This window comes from Echinops telfairi, unplaced genomic scaffold (assembly GCF_000313985.2).
Source record: "Echinops telfairi isolate 266 unplaced genomic scaffold, ASM31398v2 ScPeMD7_6080;HRSCAF=6971, whole genome shotgun sequence".
NCBI classification, from domain to species: domain Eukaryota; kingdom Metazoa; phylum Chordata; class Mammalia; order Afrosoricida; family Tenrecidae; genus Echinops; species Echinops telfairi.
In genome coordinates this window covers 360,314-382,822 of record NW_022109980.1, presented here as the reverse complement: position 1 = coordinate 382,822, position 22,509 = coordinate 360,314, and the positions used below count along the sequence as shown (strand labels likewise).

At 42.3% G+C, this 22,509-nt stretch overlaps 1 protein-coding gene and 1 pseudogene across 2 annotated transcripts in view; both read left to right on the top strand.

The window, feature by feature from the left end:
- Positions 1-22,509, top strand: part of LAMP2 (lysosomal associated membrane protein 2) — a 50,917-nt gene that overhangs the window by 15,078 nt on the left and 13,330 nt on the right. For both annotated transcript variants that reach the window (XM_045295875.1, XM_004713046.2), the window contains exons 2-8: positions 1,477-1,595; positions 4,282-4,495; positions 9,552-9,710; positions 11,255-11,436; positions 12,436-12,558; positions 20,034-20,097; positions 21,394-21,558. In XM_045295875.1, coding sequence (XP_045151810.1) covers positions 1,477-1,595; positions 4,282-4,495; positions 9,552-9,710; positions 11,255-11,436; positions 12,436-12,558; positions 20,034-20,097; positions 21,394-21,558 — 1,026 coding nt within the window. The remainder of the gene's footprint in view (positions 1-1,476; positions 1,596-4,281; positions 4,496-9,551; positions 9,711-11,254; positions 11,437-12,435; positions 12,559-20,033; positions 20,098-21,393; positions 21,559-22,509) is intronic.
- On the top strand, positions 9,781-10,023 carry LOC115871569 (annotated as a pseudogene).

The window sequence follows — 22,509 nt, the reverse complement described above, 5'->3', positions numbered from 1 at the left end:
AGAGACTTTGAAATGGCTAGCCCATTTCTGATCACATCAGAATAAAATACTTGGTGTGCCCTGTAGTTTGTGACACGATTTATCACTACAAGACGGTAGGACACCATATCTCATTATTATTACTATCGCAGGGAATGTTCCACTAGCTGGTTATAAAAAATCACACCCAACCACACTCACTTCCATCTAGTCAATTCTGACTCATAGCAGCCCTATGGATAGAGTAGGACAGCCCTTGCGGGTTCCCAGACTGGAAATCTTTACAAGAGCAGAAAACCTCATCTTTCTCTTGCAGAGCAACTAAAGGTAGCTTTGAATTACTGATCTTATGTTGGGCGAAGGGGGATCCCCAACAAATCATCACAGGTCCGGTAGGCACAAGTTTACAGCGATAATAAGTAGATTATAGTAAAGTCATAGAGAGCATGAGAGGTAGAGGAGAGAGTCAGATAATGGAGTCAGACACATTTCATGGTACCATGCTCACATCCACCCCGCTTGGTGGTCCTCGTGGGGAGAGCCCAGCCACGAGAGCAGGAGAGAACCCCTACTTTATTGCTAACCAAGGGTTATATCTCACTAGGGGGACATGATTACAGGTAACCACACGTCACAGGAAGGGGCATTACAATAGGCATACACATCGTAGGAAGGGGATGAATGATAGGCTTAAGTGTGACAGGAAGGGGATGAGCTAGGGGTGTGCCCATCGGAATGGGAAGGTCTAGGGGTATACATGTGACAAGATGGGGGGACCCTAGATTCATGATGGCAGCCTAACCTTGGTCATCCTTGGGCAGGTTTGACCTCTCTGGTGTCTCCTACAAGGAAACAGACAACTACTATCCTTATCAGAAGGGCCCTACTTGTTGTGGGATAAACAGTGGTGACTGCTTGCTCTAGATGGCTGATAGCTCTTAGGGAGAATAACCCTGATCTACTTCTGACGACCTCCAAGTGCATAGTCATTCACAAGCAGCTAAGTTTGGCATATATTCGGGGGAGACAACTTGGGAGAAATCCTTCTGTTTACCACAATCTTATGGTTAGCAGCCTAACACACAACCCACTATGCCCCCAGAGCTTCTGGTTTGAGAGAAATGGGAGTTAAACAGATCAACCTGCTAACCGTTCTCGTATTTCATTTTCTCCAACAAAAGTCCACTTGCCTGAAGTAAAATGAGCAAGGCACAAATGAATGTGGAAGTGAGGCAAATGTTACATGTCCCTAGCCAGTGCCATTGTCTAAGCTGCCTAGGACTAGTTACTGCGCTTTTGGGGAAAAGAGAATATGCTAACTTTCTCAAAGTATAAAGAAAAATTGTCACTGAGATAACATATTAAAAAGATTTTGCTTCATTTTTACAGCTGGTTGAATTTTGGTAGTGGATAGAACTTGTTTTTTATATGCATGTATACATTTACCTATTTTTCTAAAACCATTTTTTAAATCTTACTTTTCAAAAATAAATCCAGGAGCTGTGCGGTCTTATGCCTTGGAACTGAACTTGAGAGATTCAGAAAATGCTACTTGCCTTTATGCAAAATGGCAGATGAATTTCCAAATACAGTATGAAACAACAAGCAAGAATTATGTAAGTAAACACTTTGGGATTTAGAGTAGAAATTTAAATCTGAATCTTCGCAGATCTTTTAAACACATACAAATCAGATTTTATGTTGACTCTCTTAACACTCTTTTTTTAGCATGTCCACCTGAAGATATTGTTTAGTGCCAAAATGAATACAGTAATTCATGGGTTCTGTGGGTTTTTCATGCAATTGGTTACATCCAAGTGTTCCAAAGAGTGTGGTGTCAAAGTCTTAACTACTGTGATGTCTTTAAAACATATTGACCCCAAAGCTTGCCCCTTTTAATTGCGTGCTATTAAAATCTCCTTTATTTTATTTTCATCTTAGTCCTTTTTTCATTTATAACAACTTTTTTCCCTTACTTTTAATGGGGGCTCTTACATCTCTTATCACAATCCATACATTCATCCAGTGTGTCAAGCACATTTGCACATATGCCACCGTCATCATTTTCAAAGCATTCTCTTCCTACTTGAGCCCCTGATATCAGCTCCCCATTTCTTCTCCCTCCCTCCCCCACCTGCCCTACCTCACGAATCCTTGATAAGTTATAGATTATTATTTCCATATCTTACATCGTCCTTGGTCACCCCTCACCCATTTTTCTGTTATCTGGCCCCCTGGGAGGGGGTTCTAGGTTGATCCTTGTGATTGATTCCCCCTTTCTTCCCCGACCCTCCCCTAATCCTCTAGATATCTGATTGCTGGCCCTGAGGGGCTTATCTATCCTGGATTCCCTGTGTTGCAGGCCCTTATCTGTAGCAGTGAGCATGCTCTGGAGTAATCCGATTTGTAAGGTAGAATTGGGGTCATGATAGTGGGGGGAAGGAAGCACCAAAGAACTAGAGGAAAGTTATATGTTTCATTGGTGCTAGACTGCACCCTGACTGGCTCATCTCTTCCCTGTGACCCTCTATGAGGGGATGTCCAATTGTCTACAGATAGGCACTGGGTCTCCACTCCTTGCCCCTCCTCCCCCCATTCACATTGGATTTGATTTTGTTCTGGGTCTTAGATGCCTGATACCTGATCCCATGGACACCTCAGTGGGAGGTGGGAGAAAGGAAAGGTGGGGAGGGAAATCAACCCAGGGACAAGGGAACGACAAGTGAACTAAAATCAATGGAAAGAAGGTTGTAGGATGCCTAGTGGGGCTTAATCAAGGGCAATGTAGCAGCGAGGAATTACTAAACCTGAATGAAAGCCGAACATGATAGTGGGACAAGAGGAAAGTAAAAGGAAATATAGGAAAGAACTAGGAGGCAAAGGACATTTATAGAGGTCTAAATATAGGCATGTACATATGTAAACATACATAGCAACAGGAGAATAGAACTATGTACCCATATCTATATGTTAAGAATTAAGGTAGCAGATGGACATTGGGCCTTCACTCAAGTACTCCCTCAACACAAGAACACTTTGTTCTAACAATCCACATTCTGTGATGGCCACCTTTCTGACACGATCGCTGAAGACAAAATGGGTGCATAAGCAAATGTGAAGAAAGCTGATGGTGCCCAGCTATCAAAAGATATAGTGTCAAAAAAAAAAAGATATAGTGTCTGGGGTCTTAAAGGCTTGAAGGTAAACAAGCGGCTATCTAGCTTGGAAGCAACAAAGCCCACATGGAAGAAGCACACCAGTATGTGTGATCATGAGGTGTCGATGGGATCAAGTATCAGGCATCTAAGACCTTTCAGTCCTTTTTAAAAAGATTTTCTTTGTTGTTGAGATATACACAGGAAAACAGATACCAGTTCCACAGTTCCTACATGTGTATTCCAGTGGCATTGATCACATTGAGTTGTACAAGCCGATTTTCTGAATTGTTCCTCGGCCATTAACATCAACTCCCTGCGCCATAAGGTTCCTATCTAATCTTTCCAGTTGCTGTTGTTAATTTGATCCCATACAGATTGATCATAAAAGAGCTTCATTCTCAAGGCAGACCTTTGTACTAGTTAAATATTTTAGTTTAAGGTTTAAAGATTACATCAGGATTCCTCAGTCCTTTGCCTTCTTTTCTTTTAATTAAAAGACAATTGTTAATTTGCCCTACCAACTAACCACCTAATTAAAAAAAAATCTTAAGAATAGGCCAATTTCCCATTTCCCTTGGTATCACCCAGCCTGCCCAACCCATTACCATTAAGTTGTTTCTGACACACAGTGACCCTCCGTAGCCTTTCTGAGGCTGTAAAATCTTACAGGAGCAGACAGCCTCCTCTTTCTCCCACTTTGGAACATCTCATCTTTAGGTTCGTAGTCCAATGCTTACCCAATATGACTCCTTGATGCTATTTGTTTTTGAAAAACCAAACAAACCCAACAAGTAATTGCCATTGAGTCAATACAGACTCATAGGAGCCCTATAGGACAGAGTAGACTGCCCCTGTGGGTTTCTGAGACTGTAGTTTGTTACGAGAACAGAAAGCCTCATTTGTCTCTCACTGAGTGGCTGGTGGTTTCCTACTACTGACCTTGTGGTTAGTAGTACAAACGGTAACCCCCACAACACCACCAGGGCTCCTTGTTGTCATTTTGGCATACACCCATCTGAGACTGGTTTTTTCAGCTAAGCAAGCAAAGTGCAACCTGGCCATGGGGCACGTGTGATGGATTCTAATGCTTGGTACTCATTACTGTCTTTTTGTTCCCTGCCTCCAAACTTCTCATTCTTCTTAGAAAAATGTAACCGTTTCAGACCGTGGCATTGCAACATATAAAGGAAGCACTTGCGGTGATGGCAAGAATGGTCCCAGAATAGCGGTTCAGTTTGACTCTGGCTTTTCCTGGACCGTGAATTTTACGAAGGCGATGACTACTTATTCAATCGATAGCATCTCATTTTCCTACAACACTAGTAATACCGCAGTGTTCCCTGAAGCGAAAGATAAAGGTAATCTTGAGAGTTTGCTTCATTGTACAGTCTTTTGTTTTTTCTGAATAATACAAGCATGTATATTTAAACATCAATGTGATAAGGTCTATCTTCTTAATGAGATTCAAAACTTAGAGGTTACCCCCCACCCAACCTATGCTCACCACAGTGCAATCTGCAGTGACTGCTTTTCCTCTGTACCACTCGTCAGTCATCCTCGCTGTATTCCCTGCCCTTCATCTTTAATGGCAATCCTGGAAAGCAGATTTTATCTCACTTTTACAGGTAAAGGGGGACTGTGGCTTGATGAGATTCAATTACTTTCTCAGAGGTCACACAATCTACTAAGTGGGCGAATTGGCATTTGAACTAAAGTCTGTTCAGCTCACGGCGTTCACACACTGGGCCGTTACTATTTATTTCATTTACTTAGTGGGCACTCAAGAAATGTTCAATGAATCATAAAATTCTTCAGTAATTGCTTTTAAAATGTGTACAGGACCCAGGGATAAGCAGAAATGCTTAATCTTCAAGTCTTTTTTTTTAAAGCTAGGATTTGAATGGAAAAGGAAGTGATGGCCATTAAAGTTGAAATGACAGAAGTCAATGTTGACTGCTAATTCTGAGACCATTTCAGGTCGAAATGAACTTCTGAAGCCATTAACAGTTAGGCCATTTTTGTCATCCCAGAATTGAAATGGGTATTAGGACATTTCAAAGGCACACATCATGCGTGGACATTTCATTTTTGCTAAAACCCCAAACACTGAACGCTCTGCTGGAGAGTCCATTTAGACTTGTGGTGGAGTGGGTTACTTGTTAGGCTATTAACGACAAGGTCAGTAAATGGAACCCGCCAGCCACTCCAGGGAGAAAGAAGCTCTAATCCTGTAAAGAGTTATAGTCTCAGAAACTCGGGGGTCACCAAGAGTTATTTTTTTCGGGATATAATTTTTTCATTCTTCCCTCATTAAGATTGCGTTAACCTGGTACCTCTTCTCTTAGACCCCAGGGTCCTTCAAAAAGTGTGTGGGGAAAATTCCATTGTTTTTAAAACTCCATTTTCCCACAAAATTTACCAAGTCCCCTCCCTAGCATTTCACTTTGGCCCCAGGGTCACAGGTGGATGGGTTTCAGCTACTCCCACTTCCAGGTGAGTGGCTCCGTTGGCTATTGAAGGGTTGCATTCTAGTGTACCCAGAAGTGTGGCAGCTCATGTAAAGCTTGGGAAGTGTCCAAGACTGAGGCTTGAAAGCAATCCTCCTTTTGCTTCATATTGATTACTTAATTTGAGCGGATAAGTAAGACGAATTGGCTGTCTGAGAGAGGAATTTAGCTTTGGGCCCTGCAATGTCATGCAGAAGTAGCATCAGATTCACCCTTTCACTCTCTAAGAGCTTCCAGGGGTCCTCAAACTGTGGCCCGTGGGCCACATGTGGCCTGCCGAGGACATTTATCCTGCCCGCCGAGTGTTTTTGCCCCATTTTGTTTTTTACTTAAAAATAAGATATGTGCAGTATGCATAGGAATTTGTTCGTTGTTTTAAACTATAGTCCGGCCCTCCAACGGGTTTGAGGGACAGTGAACTGGCCCCGTGTTTAAAAAGTTTGAGGACCCCTGTAAAAAGACTAATTGGAGAGACAGAGCTAAATTGTTTCCCTAAGTTAAATGGGAAAAGGCGGAGGCCTGTGTGATTTTGCTGGTGGTTTTTATTTGGGAGTAGAGACTCTAAATCTTTCCCAACAATCTGAATAAAGCTATTGGCCCCTTCGGCGGGAGCGGGGATGGGGACGTGCATAGTAAACTTTCTCAGTGGCTATACAGTCCCCTGAGCCCTTTGTTTGGTGTGAAAGTGTCTGAGCAAGCAGGTTCTGATTAGGAGTTAGGAACCTAAAAGGAGAGGCTCATGTACCTTGGCGGAGGGAGAAAATTTGGTAGGTAGGAGAAGTGAGTCTCGAGCTGAAACTCGAGCTAATGGTAGAATTTGAGAGAGACTGTGGATTACGTAGGAGAAGGAAAAAGAAGTTCCCTGGTTGCAGGGGCTTAGATTATAGAGGGCCTGGAAAGCCAAGGACAGGCATTTCATTTGACGGGGTAGATACTGGGGAGCCATTTTAGAGTCTTAAGTCAGAAAATGATATAACAAAAGCAGAGGCCGTTGTTCCTAAAGAGCCTTCTGCAGGAGTAATTTGGGAGCGTGGAGTGTGCAGCCAGGGATGCTAGTTTAAGAGCCTGTTAGAGTTAATTAAGGGATTACTTGTGCCTGGACAAGGAGGGTCGCTATTAAAATGAAGGAGGGGCTTAACCTGTCACAGGTTGATGGAGGAAACTCAGGACTCAAAAATTGTTAACACTTCTCCGTACCCCCCTTTTATCTTAAGCAAGGGGAAGAGAGGATATTGTATTCCTAGCTGCTGTGCAATAACATTTTAAACTTTTGGGGCATATGAAATGGGTTCTTAAGTGAATGGTGGAGAATTAAAAAAAATAAACCTTACTTTGAAGCTACTGTGTTCTTTTGCTTACATTTTTTATGAATAAAATATAGAAAAGTACAAGGACTAATATAGTCGACCCCCACGTGCCCATCCACTGCCCAGAATTAGTAAATGTCATTTTGAGAATATTCGGTTCATCATTTTCGTCCGCTGAATAGATAGCTTTGAGGGTTCCTGCTCACTCCCAGGGTCCCCTTTGCTCCTCCTCTCCTGCAATGCAATCACGCTCATGAAGGTGAAGTGTGTGCTTCCTGTCCGTGGCTTTATATTGTATTACATAAGTACATAAGTACATTATATTCATTACATAAGTGTAATGAAAAGAAAATTTTTATTGTTTCATAGTGTAACTCTATTATGTCTACAAAATATTTTTTGCCCATTTGTTTTTGAGCCCTATACGGAAATTGTTCATATTCATTTACTTCTGTTCACTGTCAAAAATAGCTTTAGAGTAAACGTTCTAGTTGATTCATTTTTTAAACTGCCCCCTTAGTTTTGTGGTGGTGGTGGGGAGGTTGCGGACAGGGCCAAGGCCACATTAATTGGCTACCTTGCTAGTAAGTCCATCACTGTTTCCCAAAGTGAGCTTTACTTCCCCCTAGGGGGTGCTGGAATGGTCCACGGGCACTGCAAAAGCAGATACTTAAACTTTATCGTGGGTTATGGGCTATGGTACACAAGTTTTTAGGGTTGGGTGGGGGGCGGGGGATGGGGAAGGCATGCTAAGTAATTTTTTTTCTGAAAAGGGGGAAGAAGGCCAAATAAGTTTGGGAACCTACAAAGTATAGGAAGCAGCCTAGATTTCAAAAAAATTCAAATTCACTGCCATTGAGTCGATGCCGACTTGTAGCAACCCTATAGACAGGATAGAAGTGGCCCTATGAGTTTCCAAGACTAACTCTTTATGGGAGTAGAAAGCCTGGTGCTTCTCCCAAGGAGTGCCCTGGTGGTTTCAGTGACTGAGCTTGCAGATCACAACCCAATTCGGAACCACTGTGCCGCCAGGGCTCCTTGCAGCCTGGAATAAGGGCTTTGAAGACTGGCCTTCCTCACTACTTCTCCCCCCAAAAAGACTTAAGTCCTTTGTGTGACTAAGTGCCCTCATGGTAACTTGAAGTCCACGTGGGTGGGATGATCCCAGGTTTCACGGTTGGCATTCTAATGAAAAGTTGGATTCTGTACAGAATAGCTCTAACTGAATAGATTTTGTATTCTAAAGGTTTCCTGAAATAGAATAGACTTTAAATTACCTCAAGGAAGAGACTCTAGGACAGTGGTTCTCAACCTGCGGTCACGCCCCCTTTAGGGGGGTTGAACGACCCTTTCACAGGGGTCACTTGATTCATGACAGTAGCAAAATGACAGTTATGAAGTAGCAACAAAAGTGATTTTATGGTTGGAGGTCACCACAACATGAGGAACTGTATGAAAGGGTTACGGTGTTAGGAAGGTTGAGAATCACTGCTCTAGGAGCTCATGATGGGTGTTTTAACTAATTTAAGGAAATTACCAGAAAAACAAGGATTTGCTATAAAACCATTGATTATTCCCTCTGCGTTCTTCCTAGTTTTTAATCACCAAGTCCTGTTGCTTCTACTTTAGACACATGTCTTCCATTTGGCTCCTTTTTTAAAAATCGTTTTATTAGGGCCTCATGCAACTCTTAACACAATCCACACATACATCAATTGTGCAAAGCACATTTGTACATTCATTGCCCTCATCATTCTCAAAACATTTGCTCTCCACTTAAGCCCCTGGCATCAGGTCCTCATTTTTTCCCCTCCCTCCCCGCTCTCCCCTCCCTCATGAACCCCCGGTAATCTATAAATTATTATTTTGTCATATCTTGCCCTGTCCGACGTCTCCCTTCACCCACCTTTCTGTTGTCCGTCCCCCAGGGAGGAGGTCACATATAGATTCTTGTAATCGGTTCCCTCTTTCCTACCCACTCTCCCTCCACCCTCCCAGTATCGCCACTCACACCACTGGCCCTGAAGGGAACATCCGCCCTGGATTCCCTGTGTTTCCAGTTCCTATCTGTACAAGTGTACATCCTTTGGTCTGCTCCCTGCAGCCTCCCATCCATTTGGCTTAGGGAATCCCTCCCATTTCGCCGGCATCAGGCCATCAGCCTTCTAACTGGTTTTCCTCTTAAATGGCTTACTTTTAAAAGTTTTATCCCTAGGCCTATCCCCTACCAGTTTATGATCAGCCTTACAGGAAAACGTGTGTTTGTTGTTTCCTGCTTTAAACAACCGAAGCTAGACCTCCACAGCTAACAAAATAAAGCCTGAACTCTCCTTAGGTCATAGAATGTCCTGCCAAGTGTGATTACTCAGCTGCAACTAATCTTCCCTTTTCATCCCTCTTAACTTTCTGCACCAAACTCCCTACTCCCAGTGCTTAGGCTGCAGTGAATCCGGCCTTCCCTAAACAAGCCACACCTTTTGTCATTTTGAGGATGGGGTGGAGCAGGCAGAGGGGAGGAGAAGGAAACCTCATCAATGTATTTATATTGGCATGCTTCCTCTACTTGCTTGGAAACAACTCTTGTCGATCTTGTTTTATAGGAGTTATCACTGTGTATGACACCGTGAAAATTGGAATTCCATTGAATAACATCTTTAGATGCAGTAGTTTGTCAACTTTAGAAAGCAATGATGTTGTTCATCAGTATTGGGGCATTCTTGTGCAAGCTTTTGTCCAAAATGGCACCGTAAGCACGAAAGGTGAGTACTGTAAGAGTGCATTTCTATACTGGAAGCCGAATTACAGATTAGAGTATACAGCTCTTCCTGCAGGATTGCCCACACTATGAAACCACTGGCAAAGAAGATCTTTAAAGGAGTTTGAGTAGCTGAACTTGCAGGTGTTTTTGGAGTTTATTTTTTGTTGAATAATGAACACAAGCCAAGATTTCAGACAAACAATGAACAGGAAATTTCCCTTCATTTTGGAAGTTTATTACAATCCATTGAGCAATATGGAGTGTATGGAATCAGAGAGAAAGATCAAGAAAAATGGCTAAATAGTAAAAGTTAGCAATTTGGCCACTGATCAAGATTTACCTGTAAAAGAAACATCATGGTATCAGCCAAGAGTGAAATCCTAAAGCTTTTATGGATGGGTCTGGGCATATTTAAAGCAAATTCCAACTACAATGAGAGGTGCTATTCTTTGAATTAACTTTTTGAAGGTTTATTGTTATAAATGAAGTTTTGGCTATATTAAAATTAAAATAGTGTTTTGCAAACATAAAAAAAGAGTGTACCGTAAAGCTTTCGTTGGAAGTCATTATCTGAAAGCATTTCTACATTAAAACCTATTTGTAGCTTGCAGGTTATGAAGTCTTTGTTGTTATCGTGGACTAGAATGTTTAAGTGTAATATTTGAACAGATCCTCTGGTAGCTTGTTCATCAGGTCCTCAGCAGGTACAAAGCCAAAGTCGATAAATTAGATTTCTGTGTTCTGATCTTTAGTTTCAAAAATTATTCTGTGACTTTATGCAGTCTCAAGGTGGTGTTAGAAGTTAGGGGCTCAGTTTCTAACGAAAGGTTGGCAGTTCGGATCCACCTTGGAAGAAAGGCGTGGCGTTTTGCTTCCACAAGACCCCAGCCTATGAAAACTCTATGAAGCACAGCTCTCCTTTGACACACGTACAGGATCACCAGGAGTCGGGATTGACTCAATGGCAACTGGTTTGTTTTGGCTTGGTGTGTGTGACTTTATGGAAATGTGGTCATTTCTCATTGACCAGTTCTGGAAAACGACCAGCACCTCATAAGAGGTTGAAATAGCTGTGATTTCCTCAGTGGGTAATAAGAACAGAAGGTTCGTTTGTAGGTATAGCTTTCTGTGATTTCCAAACTTTCTTTCTGGTAGTAAATCATGATTGTACCGAGGGTGGGGGGAACTGTTGTCAAAGTTAAATCCCGGAATTTCATGTCAGAAGCAGGTGAAGTTCTTTTTGAATAAGGGATTTAAGGGCTTGGAAAAGACAAGTGCGCAGCCCTGTGTGGGTGCATCCACCATTTCTGCGTGTCCTTAGCTCGTCAGCTGTCTCTTGGTTTTGGAATTGGGCTCTTGATGAAGCAGCAGCTTGAACCTTTCTGGCTTATTTTGTCTAAAATATGGAAACAAATTATTCACTTCCCCAAATACAACCCACGTGGACTTTCTAGGATGAGAGATACTTTGTTCTTCCTTGACCCGAGGGTTTAAGAAGAAAGTCCACTTTCCTTGATTTTGTCCTGTGGGGTTGGTTTGTTTTAGAGTTTCTGTGTGAGAAAGACAAAACTGCAACGACGGCCCCCATCATTCACACCACTGCACCTGCTCCTACTGCAACTCCCACTCCAAAGGGAAAGCCGGAGGTGGGAGCCTATTATGTTCGTGAGAATGGGACTTGTCTTCTGGCCAACATGGGGCTGCAGCTGAACATAACTCAGGACAAGGTATTGTTGTCTATTTTCTGTGAAACATTTTGCGTGCGTTTCCTTTAAATATAGGGTGTGCTACTTGCATCCCCAGGGTAGCCATGATGAGAATAACTCCATCTGAAATGAATATTTGATGTGGACTTGTTGAGTTCGATCAGTGTGGAGTTCCTGTAACCGTGAATGGTTATTGTAGCTTTATAAATTGACTCCATGGCAGTGAGTCTGGTTTTTAGGGTTTGAGGTCACAATTTAGTAGAAGAGTAGATTGGCACACAAAATTAAAGTGCAGGCCTCTACTAAAAAGCCATGTGTCTGAGCCAGAAGGCCAATAATTACTTTAAAGCAAAGTTACAAAGATAATGAAACTAAGGACAGGGAAATTAGAGTTCTAAAAACTAAACAACCAGAACACAATTAATGAGAATGTTGACACATTGTGAAAGATTTAAGTGATGTCACTGTTCAATTTGTTGAGCCCAATTTGTTGTATACACGTTCACAGAAAACACAAATAAGATATTATTAAAAATGAGAAAAGAATACAAAGACCAGGCCTTTATTTTAGTCCATTTAAAATCGAACTCCGTCACACTTGTGTCTGAAATGCACACAGTAGACTGACGTATGAGAACAGGGCAGCGCTTTCCTGCTCCGGCTTGGATTGGACAGATGCGCTCAAGTGCACGGTGGTATTCATTTCTAGCTGCAGTGTCCCACTGAGACTACAGAGGGAGTGCCAACAAATAAATTGCACTGCCAGGATGCTGTGACTTAAACAAACTAGACAGATGGCTCTTGTGTTTTCATTTGGCTCCTTCCTGAAGCAGCATTCCTCTTAAAAAAAACTCAAAAAACAAAATCAACCCCAGTCCTCTGAGTCATAGCTTGAGGATCTGTGCCAACTTTTGTTGGAAAGTAAAAGACAAAGGATTTTCTTGGCCTACCCAGTACTTGATAATAGAGTGTAAAGCTTTTGTGGTAATCTGTATGTTTTGCCCTCTTCTTCCCCTGCAGGCTGTTTCTGTTATTAACATCAACCCCAATATGACTGACTTCACTGGCAGCTGCCATCCTCAAACTGCTCTACTTAGGTTGAATAGCAGCAACATCAACTATCTTGACTTTGTCTTTGCTGTGGTGAGTAATCGCTTTTTAATATGTGCTTCATTCCCGTAGAAACACACCTGAAAGTCTAAATAGTTATCGCTGGGGAGTAGGTAGCTTTATTCTATTGCAACACAACGTAATTATAAACATTGATCCATTGATCCCCATTAACCTTGAAGGTCTCACAGAAGCCTAACGGGCTGGACCCTTCTATTAAGACTCATCAAGAGTGGTCATCGTCTATGAGACCAGAACAATTGGATGGTGCCTGGCTACCATTAGTAAATATTCTAATCAAAGATTCTATAGAAGGATCCTGGTAAAGATGGAGTAAGGTCAAGCAGACTTTGAAGTGTTCATGGATTCCAGACTTTGCAGGGCCAATGGTAGATGCCCCTAACTATTGCCCTTAGATAATCTTTAAACCTTAAACTAGAAATAGCTGCTGAAGTCATTTGAGAACCAAACAATAGTTTAGTTTAACTAGTAAGAGACTGCTTCTAAACCAGTGCCACAACCCTTTCACATAGTTCCTCATGTTGTGGTAAACCCCCAACCATACAATTCATAACTTTCATTTTGCTACTGTTAAGAATTGGGCGACCCCTGTGACAGGGTCATTCGACCCCCAAAGTGGTCACGACCCACAGGTTGAGAACTGCTGTTTTAAAGGAAGGTGCATTTTAGATGGATGATTCCCTTAACTGTTACCCTGAGATAATCTTTAAACTAAACCAGAAACATGCCCTGAAGTCTTCTGAAAACCAAACCATAGTTGCGTTTAACTAGAAAGAGACATCGTCCAAAGGAAGGAACCATGGAAGGTGGGTCAACCCCTTAACAATTACCCTGAGATAATCTTTAAACCTTAAAGCAGAAATATCCCCGCAAGTCCATTAAAACCCAAGCAATAGTCTAGCTTAACTAGTTAAAGATGTCTGCCTTCAACATTATACTCTTTAAGACCTATTTATCTGGGATCAAAATGACCAAAGTAGCTTGAAAGATCAGATGGGAACCTCAGAGGGCAGTGCATCGATGTTAATGGTAGAAGAACAACTCAGAAAAGGAAGGTGAGAATGATAATGTATTCAGTGGGTTAACATTCAACTGCTAACCAAAAAGTTGGTGGGTCAAACCCACCCGTCGCTCAAAGAGGAAAAGCTGAGGCTACCTGCTCCTGTAGTCGGAGTTGACTCATTGCTAGGGGAAAGGAGCTGCTCATTAAATGGTACACGGAGAGACTATTGATTTGGTGCATGTTTTGCTCTGTACCGTATGTACTCGTATATAAGCCGAGTTTTTCAGCACATTTTAAATGCAGTTTTTCTGGTAAAATAGGCGCCTCAGCTGATATTCGGGTTGGCTTATACTCGAGTATATATGGTATATTCTGAACAACAAAATAATTGAAAAAAGAGTGGCCATGCTACTATTACAGAAACTTGACAGCAGGAACAAAATTGAACCTACATAAAAAAAAACCGTAACCTAACCTAGATATATTAAAGGAATTCCATGATCACATTTTTCTCTGTCATCGGCTACAAAAATTCCGTGTTTGTTCTATAATACTTTAGGCTTTTAGGAGAATATACTATTTGTAGTCAGAGTATCAGTAATAATACTATGTAACTTTGGTATTTCCTGTGTTCAAGACTCTAAGTCAGTACTTTATCTACAGGAAATCATTAAACTTGGCAACATGTTGGCGTTTGTGGTTCATGCTAATAGCAAGGGTTGAAGCCTAAACAGAAAGCATACTTGTTCTCCTTCTTGCTAGCAGAAATTTATCATCAGAGGCCTTCATTTCTACCTTCTTTTTCTGTTGTTTTTTTTTCATTTCTACCTTCTTGCAAACAATGATCATCTCTGTCATTTCTCGTGAAGGAAGTATGTGTGTGTTTACATGTTATGGCACTTGAGAGGAATAAATAGCACAGAGTTTTTGAGGTTTTAGTCATTAGGAGAGGGGATGTTGAGAACCCCCAGTGTAAATGCAGCTTCTCGAACTAGGATTTTTTAGATAAGTGTATTAAAAAAAATTTCTGCTCTGAAATCAGATTGCTTTATCAAGAAATAGAGAAGCATCAACATTTGATTTAAGTATAAAAACATAGGTAGGTTTAGTTGCTCATTTCATATCTGAACTTGACAGCTTGCATCTAACAGCCCTTTTCTATACAGGGTATATGTTGAGTAGTTATGGATTACTTTAGGCAATTATATTTGAGTAACATGTACAAAACTCTCCTCCAACACCAGCATTCAGATCACCTCAGTGTTACAGTACAAATACACCCAGTGAGTTATTAAAAAATCTCCTTCAGCTTGGTCTCTTCAATGTGGTATAAGGAGGCCTCCCCAAACACATGACAGTCAGTATAAACCAAACCAAACTCAACTGCCATCGAGTGGATGCTGACTCCTAACAACCCTATAGGACAGGATGGAACTGCCACCGTGAGTTTCAAAGACTAACTCTTAGGGGAGTAGAAAGGTTTCTCCTGCAGCGTGGCTGGCAGTTTTGAACTGTAGAGCTTGTGGATCACAGCCCAATGCATCATTCCCTTTGAGTGGCGTCTTTCTAGCTATAGCTAGGATCCTAAAAGGAACATGGTTTCTCCTGAATTTCATGGGGAAATGTTTTGGGATTTAATAACTGCAGTATTTAACTTGCATGGCAAATCATTTAAAAAATGTGTTCTAAAAGAGTGACATTTTAACCCTCCTACAAACACTTTGAAAAGTCAAGAAAATAAAACCAAAACCCATTGCCATTGAATTTATGCCATCACATATAGTCCTTATAGGGCTTTAGAGCTGCCCCTGTGGGGTTCTGAGACTGAATATCTTTTTGAGGGCAGAAAACTTCATCTTTATCACAAGGAGCAGCTGGTGGGTTTGAACCCTCGGCCCTGTGGTTACAGGCAAATATGTAACCTGATACACCACCAGGGTGTCTTTGGAGTCAAGGGACAACTGCAAAGTCACCAGAGTTCATTGGGGGCTCATAGCCCCTTCACCCTGGGTATGAAAGATGCCATAGAGGATTATTTATAGACTGAGTGTCTTACATGCAGGACGCTGTACAAAGAAGGCCTGTGTACTTACCATGCTCCTCCACCCTCCGGTTTAGTGTTAAGATAGAAATATCAACTTAAAAAAAAATCCTTGAATGCCATGCTATAGCTTTTGAACTTGATTCTGTTGGCAATAGAGTATGGCGGGTGGTGCGTACAAAGTGGGTGCTGTGGGTGAATAGGGGAGAGGAGAGGCGTCACTCTGGCTGGAAGAGAGTTATGCAGGTTTAATGGAAGGGATGACATTGGAGGTGGACGATCAAGTATGGGTAAGATTCTACATGTGAAGATAGGAGAAGTAGCAAAGCATAGGCTATCCTGGAGGACAGGGATACAGTCCTGGGCAGTCTGGAGAAAGGGGCATATATGGCATGGGTAGTTGGGAAAGATGTTGTTGGAGCCAATTGTGGAGAACCTGGAATGCCAAGCTGAGACCTACCTTAAGCAGAGGAGAGACATGATAAGGTAGACAAACCCTCCTTTATGCTTCCTCCTGAAATTTCTTTCCAGTCCTTTCTGTTTTCATTCTTTGGTCCTGGCTGTGGATCATGCTGCCCTTTGCCTGAACTATTCAAAGTAGCCATCCAACTTGTCTCTACTTTTCCTCTCCCCCAGCCTTATTCTGCAGCAGCAGAGTATTCCTGCAGTGCAGTGATTTCTGGGACACACACACACACACACACCCAAGAGCACACATACTCATTGCCATTGAGTTGATGCTGACACAAGCCTATAGGACAGGGTAGAACTGCCTTGTGCATTTCTGAGACTAACTGTTTACAGGAGTAGAAAGCCTTGTCTTTCTCCCAAGGAGTGGCTGGTGGTTTCAAACTGCCAACCTTGTGGATTGCAGCCCAACACGTAACCACTATGCCACCAGGTTGCCCACAGGTAACATCAAAACTCCACCCCAGCCTTATAAGTGGATCCTGGATTTCCAGCCTTTTTCCCTTCTGCTTCTATCCTCACGAGTCTTTGGCCACCCTCCCACCTTCCCCTGTACACACTCTGTGAGGCAGAAGGACATAGCGATCTTGAGCTCTAATCCCAGCTCACCAATGACGCTACTCACTGAAATATAGATCTTAGAAACCCTGGTGGCTTAGTGGGTCTCATTTTGGGCTGCCAACCACAAGATCAGCAATGTGAAACAACCAGTCACTCTGAGAGGAAGCCGGGGCTGTATATTCCCAGAAGGATTTACAGCCTTGAAAACCCACAGTTCTACTGTGCCCTGTAGGGTCACTGTGAGTCAGATTTGACTCCATGACAATGCATTTGTTTGTTTAGGTGAGTACCCATCCTTAGGGGGCGCTTCTTAAACCCAGTGCTTTCATTGTCCTATCTCAACATGGAACCAAAGCAGCCCCTTCTGCATATGGGTGTTCCTTTGGTGAGCACCCTGAGGTAAAGTGTAAAGAATCGTTCTTGGCACATGGCAAATTTTCAATAAATGGCTACCGTCCTTGTGGGTCTGGTTCTTACGGCCCTTTTCTGCCTCTGCTGATACTGCTGCCTTCTGGAAAGCCCCCTTTCCACTTGTGCCCTGAGTTCTGTCCAACTCAAATGTCTCACCTCTTAGAGCTCACACAACGTTTGTTCCTCAGCCTAATCTCTCCTGCTCATTTCCACAATGCGTCCTGGCTTTCTCTGTGGCACTTTGGTTATGTGTTTGTTTTATCCTCCCTGGCAGGTCACAGACATGGTGAGGGTGGGATTCAAGTCCGATTCATTTTGCTAGTTCCTTCCAGCACTGAAACATGTTACCTTGAACATAGTAAGGGCTCAAATAATTAGAATGATGAAGATTTCTGATGGTAAAGTGGTCCATGTGTTCAGCCGCTAACCAAAAGGTTGGCGGTTTGAATCCACCAGCTGCTCAACAGGAGCAAGATATGACAGTCTGCTTCCAAAAAGGTCACACAGCCTTGGAACCAATTAGGGTAGTTCTCTGTCCAGTAGTGTCACTGTGAATCAGAATTGACTCGGTGGCAGTGGTTTTGTTGTTGTGGTTGTTGATAGGGAGGTGGTTCAGGGAAAACTCATTAAGACAAGGAAAGATGAGCAGTTGGCGAGGCTGGAAGACCATGAGCTCAGTGAAGAGGTGATTATTATTTTTGTTTTGTTTTACAGATCATTTTATTGGGGACTCGTACAACTCTTATTACAATCCATCCATCCATCCATCCATTGTTTCAAGAACATTTGTACATTTGTTGCCACCATCATTTTCAAAACATGTTCTTTTTACTTGAGCCCTTAGTATCAGCTTCTAATTTTTCCCCCTCCCTCCCCCACCTTTCCTCCCTCATGAACCCTTGATAATTTATAAATTATTATTTTGTCATGTCTTACACTGACTGATGTCTCCCTTCACCTACTTTTCTGTTGTCCTCTGGGAAGGGGTTATAGGTAGATCATTGTGATCAGTTCCCCTTATCTCCCCCCACCTTACCCTTACCCTCCTGGTATGGCTACTCTCAATATTGTTCCTGAGGGTTTTAATTGTCCTGGATTCCCTATGTTTCTAGCTCTTATCTGTACCTGTGTACATGCTCTGGTCTAGCCAGATTTGTAAGGTAGAATTGGGGTCATGATAGTGGGGCGGGGATGGGGGAGGAAGCATTAAAGAAATAGAGGACAGTTGTATGTTTCCTTGGTGCTACATTGCACCCTGACTGGCTCGTCTCCTCCCTGCGACCCTTCTGTAAGGGGATGTCCGGTTGCCTATAGATGAGCTTTGGGTCTCCACTCCGCACCATTCACAATGATATGATTTTTTGTTCTGGGTCTTTGAGGCCTGATACCTGATCCTATCAACACCTTGTGATCACACAGTCTGGTGTGTTTCTTCCATGTGGGCTTTGTTGCTTCTCAGCTAGATGGCCTCTTGTTTATCTTCAAGTCTTTAAGACCCCAGACACTGTATCTTTTGATAGCCAGACACCATCAGCTTTCTTTAACACATTTGCTTATGCACCTACTTTGTCCTCAGTGATCATATGAGGAAAGTGAGCATCATGGAATGCCAGGTTATTAGAATGAAGTGTTCTTGAGTTGAGGGAGTACTTAAGTCGAGGCCCAATGTCCATCTGCTACCTTAATACTAAACCAATAAATATATGTACATAGATCTATTTCTCCTTCATCATATATAAATATGTTTACATATGTACATGCCTGTATTTAGACCTCTATAAATGCCCTTTGCCTCCTAGTACTTTTCTCTATTTCCTTTTACTTTCCCCTTGCCCACTATCATGTTCAGCTTTCATATGGGTTTCAGTATTTCCTCTCAGTTACATTGCCCTTGATCAAGGCCTACCAGGCCTCCTACACCCTCCTTGCCACAAATTTTGGATCACTTGTTCCCTTGCCCCTGGGTTTGTTAACATGCACTCCCCACCCCACCTCCGCCCCTCCCGTGTCCCTCCAGAACTGTCACTCCCATTGTTTTCTCCTCCAGATTGTTTATCCGGCCTGTCTTATCTAGATAGACACGCAGACATAATAATATGCACAAAAAACAAGACAGTAAAACAAAGCAACAACAACAAAAACAAAACAATGACAACAAAAAATACCAACGACCAAAAAAAAAAAAGCCTATAAGTAGTTCAAGGTCTGTTTTTTGACCTTTAGGAATGTTTTCCACTTGCGTCTGCTGGGGTACCACACCCTGGCCCCAAAGTCCCTTTTTGGTATTCCCTGGGGACTTCCTTGCTCTGCTCCCTTTGCTGTTCTGTTACATGCCCTTAGTGTTTTGCCTTGGTGTGGTGGGGTCAGATCCGGCACAATTGCCACACTGTGTCTCTAGTGTTGTCCCCATAGGGCTATGGGTCAGTGGGGGGGGGGTGTCGTGTCTCACAGTGGGGCTGACCCTATGGTCCTCTCTTGTGCCTTGGCTGCTCTAAGCAGGAATATTGTCCTCAGGGCTTGGTGGGCCTTCCCCCTTCATTTGCTCCCGTGTGCTCTGATCAGACATGTCCCTCTCCCTGAGCTGTAGTTTCAGTGCTGTCCTCTAAAGTGAATTCTTCTGCGGGGTAGGGGGGTTTACCACACAGTTGGGATTGCGGCAGGCCCCTCAGACCTTGAAGAGGCCATTATGATTCAAGCTGGGAAGCAGCAAGGGCTCAGGGCTAAATAAGTGATAGGAAGAGGGAGTGAATTGCCCAGTAGCCAAGACCCAGAAATATACAGCTGAGCTCCTCGAACCAGAAACTTTAACTGCAGGGGCAATGTCTTACAGTCCTCCTTTTGAGTTTTCCTTTACGTTCTTGCTGTTTATTCTACTGGCCGGGATGTAATCCCTGGTTTCATCTTCTGTGCAATAATAGTTGGTAGCTTGCTTTTTCTGCCTACGATAGTACTTGCACCTGCAGACAGCTGTGCACTATTAACTGGAAACTTTTTTTCAAACAGAAAAACGAAAACCGATTCTATCTGAAGGAAGTGAATGTCAGCCTGATTTTGGGAAACGGCTCTGGTAAGCATTAACCTGAGGGAGAAAAGCATGGGTTAAATGAAGGAGATAGAAACCATAATGCTCCAGTAACCAAATACAGTGAACCCTCGCCACTTCGCGCTTCGACTTCCGCGGCTTCACTCTATCGCGGTTTTTGCATAACAGCACCCACTGCCTACACCCGCTCCTTCAGAGGAAAAAGACGGCGACCCACCTGTAGAAGTACATCCCTTAAGTCATTTCATAGGCTATTGATTACAGTATTTGTAAGAACTATGTATAATAATACTGTATGTGAAATATGTAATACTATAAACTAGATGCCATAAATAATATAATAAATAATAAATGATAATTGTAACGTCCAAAATGTTTTACTGTATTTTCCCTTTTTCGTTTAATAAATTGGGTAATACGAGTGTAATGGTGACTAAAGGGTGTTTTTTCATGTCCTCTATGCTCTAACTACGAAAATATTTGATTTACAAATAAGGAATCCTACTTCATTTATCACGGTAGGGTCTAGAACCGATTAACCGCGATAAACGAGGGTTCACTGTATAACTTTATTTCATGGGACAGATGATTCTATGTAAGAATACCTTAACCAAAATTTCAAAACTAGTATCTGAGAACAAGGGGGCTTGATTTTTTTTGTAGTATCTGATTTTTTCAAAGTCCAAGTATGTGAATCGCCTTGTTATCATAGAGCATTATAAAGTTGATTATGACATGTAATTAGGTTAAACTGCAATCCTTAGCATCTGTTTTCCCTTTGGACCCATTTTAGAGTTTTTCCAGTTTTTAATTTATACTTTCTTTTTGAATGAGGTTTGTCTGCTTTGTTTACTCATTGTTGAGGTTATTTTGGTTTGATCGTTTGTGTGCTTCCTGTTTGTGTTTTGTATTTTCTCTATGAAGCCCAGGATAGGTAGCCCAGGTCTCTGTAGAGACAGTAACTGGGTTGCTAATAGCCTAGGGGCATGGTGAGGGAGGATGGGGGGGGGAGCTAACATTGAGTTAAAGAAGAAAATGTTTGCAAATTGAATATGGTGATGATTGCACAAATCTTAATATTGAACAATTAAATTTTATGCTATGTGCCAATAAAAATATTTTAAAATAAAAGACATCTGCAGAAAGGCCTGGGAATCTAATAAGAGTAAGAATGACTTTTTGTGGCTAAGAGCCTGGGTCTTAAGCTCCCATACCTTATTGTGAAATTGCCAATATTTTGTTAAGGATTGAAGCCTGCCCTCGTTTTGATGCTGCTGGGAAGATGGCGCTACTGACTCGTGGCTCTCTTCTCTCTCACAGTTCTCAGTTTCACAAACAGCAATCTGAGCTACTGGGATGCCCCTCTGGGAAGTTCTTATATGTGCAACAAAGAGCAGACTGTTGCAGTGTCAGGCGCCTTTCAGATAAATACCTTTGATCTCAGGGTTCAGCCATTCAACGTGATGGAAGGAAAATACTCCACAGGTAAGACTTGGGCATGCTGATTAATGATCGCTGTTCGAGGACGGGCTTTTCATTTGAGTCACAGACCCTCAACACTGAGTTCCCGAAGATGAACTCAGCGCTTGAAGGTACTGTCAAGTTCTCACTACCTTGGGCAAATTGTAAGACTCTCTTCCTCAATATCTCCAAACACCACTTAAATTTGGCTCATCATTTTGCTCCAGATAGTTTATTTATTTGATGATGTGAAAAACCACTGGCAACAAAGTTCTTAAAGCTGAAAGCCAGTGAGAGTTTTTAGTGAACTTTGTTTAAAGTCAAGATAGCACCCCCCCCCACCACCACCACCACACACACACAGGTTTTAGTTTGTGGCAAGGAGGGCAGTTGGAAGTAATAGTGATGAACATCTGTATCTGGCTTTCTTCCTTGCCCTCTTCTGGCTGGAAATGGTTTTCACCAAACAAAAGCACTTTGATCCTTTTTTGGTAAGCCTCAGACATCACAAACTAACACCCGCCCCCCTTAGCTAAAATGATCTGGAGGGTTTTAAAAGACATATGCTATTGTGAATGAGGCTGTTTAAAGACCTACTTGGGGCTCATGAGGGGATTTGTGAAAAACAAAAATTATAAAGCCCTTACTAAAGGGCTCATCACAATATTTAAATACGAGGAGAAAGTACTGTTTGGTATTACAAGAGTAGAATTTTCATGAAGACAGAATGTACAGGAAAATTCCTTTATTTACTTGACCTTTTCAAGCACCCACTCAGAATTGGGGGTTTGTGGATCACCACTCTGTTGAACACAGAGGGATTGCAGTCCTCCACATCCTTTCTCAACACCAATGCTATGGTTTGGAAGCAGTGTTTAAAAGTGAGTAGGGTGTGTGGCAACAAGTGAGTACTTGGTTAGTCTAAAATCAATCATTCTTCTGACCAGGGAGGTTTATCACACTATAAAAATATGT